At 36.8% G+C, this 8,182-nt stretch overlaps 1 protein-coding gene across 1 annotated transcript in view; it reads right to left on the reverse strand.

Moving 5' to 3' along the window:
• UBE2D3 (ubiquitin conjugating enzyme E2 D3) overlaps positions 1–8,182 on the reverse strand; it is a 41,230-nt gene that overhangs the window by 13,188 nt on the left and 19,860 nt on the right. The window contains exons 2-3 of the mRNA XM_042782659.1: positions 2,195–2,258; positions 2,079–2,110 (exon numbers count right to left, since the gene is read on the reverse strand). Coding sequence (XP_042638593.1) covers positions 2,079–2,110; positions 2,195–2,258 — 96 coding nt within the window. The remainder of the gene's footprint in view (positions 1–2,078; positions 2,111–2,194; positions 2,259–8,182) is intronic.

Genomic DNA, 8,182 nt, shown 5'->3' on the forward strand with positions numbered 1-8,182 from the left:
CATTCCCTGGAGAAGGATGTCATGCTTGGTAGGGTGGAGGGTCAACGAAAGAGGGGGAGGCCTTCAACGAGATGGATTGACATGGTGGCTGCAATGATGGGTTCAAGTATAGCAGGGATTGTGGGGCTGGCGCGGGATTCGGCAGTGTTTCATTCTGCGGTGCATGGGGGTCGCTATGAGTGGGAAACGACTCGACGGCACTTAACAACAACAACAACAAAGCAATAAGCAACACCATCATAAATGGAGAAAAAATTGAAGTTCCCAAGTACTTCCTTTTACTTGGATCTATAATGAACATCCATGGAGGCAGGAGTTAAGAAATCAAATGAAGTACTGCACTGGACAAATGTGCTGCAAAAGATCTTGTTAAAGTGTTAAAAAGCAAAGTCACTCTGAGGCTAAGGTGTACCAGACCATAGTATTTTCAATTGCTTCATACACGTGATAACTAGAAAATGAATAAGGAAGACCAAAGAACTGATGTGTGAAAAATACTGAATACACCATGGACTGTCAGAAGAACGAATAAATCTGTCTTGGAAGAAGTACAGCCAGAATGTTCCTTAGCCGTGAGGATGATGAGACTTTGTCTCACATTCTTTGGACATGTTATCAGGAGGGGGTTAGCCCATAGAGAAGGACCTTATGTTTGGTAGAGGGTCAGTGAAAAAGAGAAAGACCTTCAGAGATGGAGTGACAAAGTGACACCACCAATGGATTCAAACATGGCTATGTAAGGATGGCACAGGAATGAGCAGCATTTCATTCCATTGTATACAGGGTCATTATAAGTCAGAACCAAGTCAACAGCCTCTGACAATAAGTTAGTTATCTCTGCTATGATTGTTCATGAATTTCTCCTTAGCTTAGCATTTCATCAACATATCACTTATTTCTCATCCCAGTATAACAGTTCAACTGCCTATCTACTACACTAAGTTTTAACTTTCCTGAAGACTGTGAGGGATAATCATGTCCTTTATGTTTGTTTAGTCTTTAAAACTTCTAGAACACAGCAGGTGCTCACATTTGTTAAAAGGGAGCAACAACAAAAAAAAAAAAAAAAAAATTAAAATGATTATAGTTAAGAACTACTGAATAAATACTTGTTGTTCAACCCATCCCACCAGCTAATTCTTCCAGAGGTATATCTTCCTTTAAAACTATAAACCTCTCCTTAATGACCATTATCTCACCTCATACATTGCCATCTAGAGATAAAACCACTGAAATGCAAAGAAAGAAAATTTTCAGTAAGATAATTCTAGAAATCCTTATGTGCCTTCCAAGTCAAAGAAATGTTAAACACTGTACAAGATACAGTCCTGCCTCTGATACTTTACTATGCTACAATTCTACTTAAACATACACACACACACAAAATCACAACCAGAAACTCACTGCCATCGAGTCAATTCCAACTCATAGCTACCCTCACAGGGTTTCCAAGTCTGTATATTTTTATGGAAGCAAACTGCCTCATCTTTCTTCCAAAGAGCAGCTGGTAGGTTCAAACAACCAACCTTTAGGTTAACAGCCAAATGCTTTAACCACTACACATCACTAGAGTTCCTACTCTTATGTGGTTATCTGTAATTCTGAATATTCAATTACGCAGCATATAGTTTATTTACCCAGAATAAAAAGAAATTTTTCTATACTCAAATTATCACTTTCTAGCTAAAATACTCACATTTTCTATAAAACTAAGGTGATAAAAAGAATACTTGACTCATGGTAAGATCAGAGCCAGCACATAAATCGGCTCTATTATAACAGGAAGCTCTTACCAATGTACTTCTATAAAGGAAAACTGAACTGAGGTAAAGAGCTATTTGGTATATTCTAAAAATGTTACACTCTAGAGCCTGAACACAGGGACAGACACATACAGTATATGTAACAAATGATTAAATTCATTAATTTGTCATGTTTCCTTCAAAAAAGCATCATAACCATGGCATATGCAAAACAGACTATATAATGAAATATACTTAAAGACTAAGTTAAAAATTACAACCAGATCAATGATAAATTTATTAAAAGCAAAATTAATTTTTTTTAAAAATACTTACAGGTCCCATAATTGTGGCTTGCCAATGAAACACTAGAAAAAGAAAAATTCTTATTATTTAAAAATGCACAAGCTCTTTTGAAATTACCCTTAAAAATCAACTTGAAAGTTACTTACTATCGTCCCCAACTGGACCTGCAGAACACTGTGCCGGAGGGTCACGGGCCAAATCACTAAGTTCCTACATCAAGACAGAAAATGATGGGTCATATAACCTTAAAGGTCATGCAAATCACAATTCACATTCAACAATACATTACCTCAGGACATACAAATCTTGAGTAACCTTAGTACAGTGCCGGAAACGTGTTAAACATAATAGTTTAATGGACTTATGTTGAGAAAATCATCTTGGTTAGGGTTCATAAAAATATAAGTAAGTGAAAACACGAAAACACTGTCCCACATCCTACTTTGGCCAGTAGCAACTGGGATCTTAAAAGTTTGCAAGCGGCCATCCAGATGCAACAATGGATCAGTCTCTCCTCATCCAGAGCAAAAAAGAATGAAGAAAACCAAAGACGCAGGGAAACAATCATGTCCAAGCGACTGGTACACCATCCGATCCTCAACCTATATGACTAAGAGATCAAAAGAACCAGATGGTGCCCAACTAACACTGTCAACCACCTGGAGAGTGATCTATTAGGAGATACCAGATAGAGTGGGATAACAATGTGGAACAAAACTCAAAATCATTGTGGGGGGTGGGGGGTGGGAGAAGGGACCAGGTTTGCTGGTCTGATAGCACCTGATGAGACTATGGCCTCTAGCTACCCTTCAGGCCAACTATGGCCCCTAGTTACCCTTCCAGTCTGGAACTGAACCCATTCCTGTGGCTTCCAGTCAAACAAAAGACAGGCGTATGAGTTGAACATTAGCTAGATATACTCTTGGAGAGAGAAATCATGGGAGAATAGAAGGGCTGTGTGTGAACAGTGTGACAGATCAGGGGGCAGGAGTGCTGGGAGGGAAGGATACAAGTAAGAGGTAACTATGGGGAGGAAGTGGGAACAGGGCTGTTGCACTGTGGGAAATTGCAGTCAATATCATGAGACAAAGTTTATTTGAACTGCTGTACGGAAGATGAATTTGCTCTATAAACTTTTCCCCAAATCACAATAAAATTTTTTAAAAAGTATATATACGTGTAAATTTTTTGCCTGAACAAAAGCTCTCCTCTTACAAACTCAAAACAGTTACAATCAAATATTTTCATATCCTAAGAACTTAGACAAAGCAGTTTTCAATATTCATGTTACTGTAACTTTAAATTTGTTGGAATTACCAATTTAGGTTGAATTTTCAGACCATCTCAGAGGTCATCATTTCCACAGCTTTAAATTCTTAATTCTTCCTGAATTATATTTCACTGTTAGATCCACTGGCTTCTTTAAATCTACTGACCCTATTTCCACTTGAAAAATCTCTCTAAGGGCTAGGTATAGGTACCCTTTTCAGTTTAATCTTCCTATTCCCTCAACTTATTATTACCTTTTACTCAACATCCACTTTTAACTATTCTTAAAATTCTAATTCTGAAAGAACCTACTTCTCTAAAGAGAAAACAAAGAGTTTGCTCTTATAGCAAAATACGCAGTTTCCACAATTCCATCTGAACTAGTATTTCTAACAAATATTAAGCATTTCATGACTTGTACATAAAAAATATGGATAATCTAGTATGAAAAAGAAGTAGTTTCTTTACAGGTTTTTTTTTTTTTTTTTTTTGGTAAATACAGTGTATCTCCACTTTACCAACAATGCTGCCAATAATCATCAGCAACTAAAAATACGGTAGTACCAATGTTAATCTACAGGTGCCTTCAACGCTTTCAAATGAATTTCTTAAATTCAGTCTATAAATGCAAAAACAATTTTTTAAAAACATTACAACTGTGCTCAGGAACTGTTTTAATTTCTTTATCCCTTTGTCCAAATGTATAGGTAATGAACAAAGGGTAATGTTTGGGATTCAGTTTGAACACAAAACAGAGCAAAGAAATTGCGAAGAATTTATTATGCACAAAAGATTTAAGTATTAGAAAGCAGAACAGGATACAAGATACAGTAAAGAATTTATCTAACAATGTATCTAAAATGTCCAACTCCAAATATACTGATCTCCTCTTCCATTTACTATACTAGAACAATTCCCTGTAACTACAGGAATTGGATTAAGTGGAAATAAATTTCCACCAAACTAATTACATTCATTTTCTTTCAAATCAGATCTTTGCTTTCTAGTGCAAAATCACAAATATAAAATCTAAAATTTTCAGTATAAGCCCCCTAGAAGGTGTAGAACAGGCAGAGAAGTTAAATACCCCAATTTAAATACCACAATAATAATCACCACATGGAAGAATGTAAGAAAGTGTAGTATTTATTAACAAAGGAAATAAGTAAGTTACAGTTACTACAGAAGGAAAACAAATTTCACCCAAAACACACACATCTTTTTTTCCCTAAGGTTCCAGGAAAGCCAGGTCCTTTCAGCTTCTTTAGATCACGTAGTTAAAAAGCGCTCATCTGTGTATGGGTGTGTGTGTGTGTGTGTATGTAAAGGCTGAAAATGAAAACATTTTTAATGACTATCCATGTATTTATTGAAACCTCATGTACTTGACAATAGGGTTGCAAATGAGATTCCCAGTCCTCAAATGTTAAGACATTATATTGTATTTAAATGTCAATTATAATAATCACAGGTATCAAGAAATCATATTCCACTGGCAGTAGATAGCATGGGAGCTGATACCAAAAAAGGATTTTGACAAGCACCTCAGCAAGAGCATACTAAGCAAAGATTTAGTAAGAATGGCACTGACTTTCTACAAAGTATCAAAAATAGCCTTGCCAAGAAGTAGGCTAAGAAGAAAGGAAAAGATAAGAAAAATTTTCTTAAGATTAGTAAATGGTGGGCCATTTCTTATCAGTAATTAAGCATGTTCTATGAATCCAATTCAATAGACAAATAAAAAGTATGTAGCTTCTAATTCATCAGAAAGTATAGAGCTTTAAATTCACTTAAATCATAGATATGAAAAACCTAAATTGGTAATTCTAACAAATTTAAAGTTATCTCTAAGGTGACTTTCTTTTTTGCCTGGAGAAGTCTGTTTTCACCACTGTCCTGACATGCCATCTGGGTTAGTCTTTCTTAGGGGTTTTTCTTTTCTTTGGTAAGGTAGGTAAACATTAAACCAGTTGCCGTTGAGTCGATATGAATTCACCGTGACCCTGTACTTTCAACGTAGAACTAACTGTGCTCTACACGGTGTAGATCTTCAGCCTTTCTTCTGGGGCACCTCTGGGTAGTCTTGAACCTGTAACTTCCAGGTTAGTAGCTAAATGCATTAACCATTATTCCCACCCAAGGTAAATATCAGCTACATCAAAATACTCCAAGAAAGGGTTATTTACCCTTTTCCATACCCCCTACCCAAAGGTGGGGGGAGCCAGATTGGGACCCTTATATCAATTAACATAGCAGACCTTTTAACAAACATGTCTAAAATTCAAATGACAGACAGCAAACAGGGTCCTTCTGTCAGGCTGACATTTTTTTTGTACCCAGCATCAGATTTTTACACATTTCAGAGTATAGTTACTTAATATATAATTCACTGTGAATTGATATGACCACAGCTTTTCTTTTGATTGGTATGTACGACAACCACACGTGCACCCTTCCACATTTTCGCCTTGGCCTCATCTGCCAATGTAAAATGCATGTACAGTAAACAGTTAATACATCATTAAATCTGAAAAGACCAAGAAAAACCTGTCTTTTGTTTCCTGATTCTTTTCTGACAAATGGTAAATAAATAACACCTCCCTTTTAGGACAGCACACAGGACCCACTGATATGACAAAGTATGCCCAGAAACAAAGGCCTTATTATCAACCAACTTCTCCAATTTTGGGTGATGAAAATAATCAACATTGCTGCTGCTACTGGCTAATAGTTGTGTACCAATCTGGTGTGCTGTGGTAATGGTCCCTTATCACTGCCTGCAGAATGCATGAAACCACTAGGATAAGAATTGGCAGAGCTACAGGTAAGCATGGGAAATTATATGCATCAGAAATAAAGATGGAGCAGTCCTACCTTAGGAGTCATTCCTCTAGCACAGTGTATACCCACTGATATCTAGTCAATTCCAACTCACAGTGACCCACACTGGGTTTCTAAGGTTGTAGACCTTTACAGAAGTAGACTGCCTCACCTTTTTCCAACAGAGCAGCTGGTGGGTTTGAACCACTGATGTTCTAGTTAGCTGCCAAATGTCTTACTCACTACGCCATCAGAGGGCCTTTGCTGTAAAGTGCCATTGAGTCACTTCTGACTCATAACGACCTTACTTTACGTACAACAGAACGAAACACTGCCTGGTCCCATGCCAGCCTCATGATCCCTGCTATACCTGAGCCTATAGTTGTAGGCACTGTGTCAATCCATCTTGTGGACAGTCTTCCCTCTTTTGTTGACCCTCACTTTACCAAGCATGACATCCTTCTCCAGAGAATGGTCCCTTCTGACAAGATGACCAAAGTAGGTGAGGTAAGTCCAGCCATTCTCGCTAAGAAGAAGCATTCCGGCTGCATTTCTTTCAAGACAGACTTGTTAGTTCTTTTAGCAGTCCATGGTACTTTCAGTATTCTTGGCCAACATAACTCAAAAGCATCAATTCTTCTTTGGTCTTCCTTATTCACTGTCCAGCTCTCACATGCTTATGAAGAGATTGAAAATACCATGGCTTGGGTTAGGCATACCTTAGTTTTCAACAAGACATTTTTGCTATTCAGCACTTGAAAAGAGGTCTTTTGCAGCAAATATGCCCAAGAAAATACATTGTCTGATGTCTTCACTGCTGCTTCCACTGGTGATGACTGCAGACCCAAGTAATATGAAGTCTTCAGCAGCTTCAATCTTTACTCCATTTATCACGATGCTGCTTACTGGACCAGCTGTGAGGATTTTTGTTTTCTTTATATTGAGGTATAATCCACACAGCAAACTACAGTCTTCAACCTTCATTAGTAAGTACTTCAAGTCATCCTCACTTTCAGTAAGCAAAATTGTATCATCTGCGTGTCACAGGTTTTTGATGAGTCTTCCTCAGAGGTCCTTACCATGGTATGTATCTACAAATATTTTATTATTCAGTAACATTGCAGTTGATTGTATTCCTATATTAATTTCAGTTGTTTTAAATTTCAAATTTTCTTGTGACTATATGAAAAAATTAAGTAATGGCTATTACTATGTCAACACCATTAGCAGAACAGGAACACTACAACTGCTTAATGCCAGTTTTACACTAGCAGTTTCAGATGTTCAAACAGATAATTCCGATGACTTTTTTCATTAACTATACGGGATCAAAATAAAACTTAGCTCTAAGACCCGTGTGTTGAAGAGAAAACAGCTAATTCTATTGTAAATGCTCCTATAAAGTCATTGTACAGTGAAGATAAAACTTGTTTCTACAGTTTTAATAGTATAAATTTTAATGGAATATAGTTTTATGGTAGAAAAAATAATACTCTAATAAATAAATCCTGGAGCAGATATTCTTGGATTGGTTGCAGAACTTATTATTCAAAAGAAAACCTGTGGTTGTGAAAATTCACAACTTGTTACATCTAAGTAACTACACTCTGAAATGTGTGCAAATCTGGTGAACACAAAAATAGTTGTCCTGACAATTAAGACTGCTATCATACGGATTTCAGAAATGTTTGACTGTTTAAAAGGACTACTACGTTAATTGATATAAGGGTCCCACTCTGGCACTGAATTTTTGTGGTGTAGGGTTGGGTGGGGTAGGGTAAATGCATTCTCTATGTTTCATTCAAAATCATTTTGTAATTTTAAAGACACACACTAAACACCTGAGTGGCAAAAAGTTCTGCTTTTGAAACATTCAGCAAATTGTGATAATTGAAAACAGAAGATGTTGAAATTAATGCCTACAAAACAGAGCAATTATCAAGAAACCCTAAGAGATCTACATAAATGGAAGAACATCCCATGCTCATGGATAGGAAGATTGAACATTGTGAAAATGTCAGTTCTACCCAAAGCAATCTATACAT

This window comes from Orycteropus afer, unplaced genomic scaffold (genome assembly GCF_000298275.1).
Source record: "Orycteropus afer afer isolate SDZICR_OR568_19922 unplaced genomic scaffold, OryAfe1.0 scaffold00403, whole genome shotgun sequence".
Lineage (NCBI taxonomy): Eukaryota > Metazoa > Chordata > Mammalia > Tubulidentata > Orycteropodidae > Orycteropus > Orycteropus afer.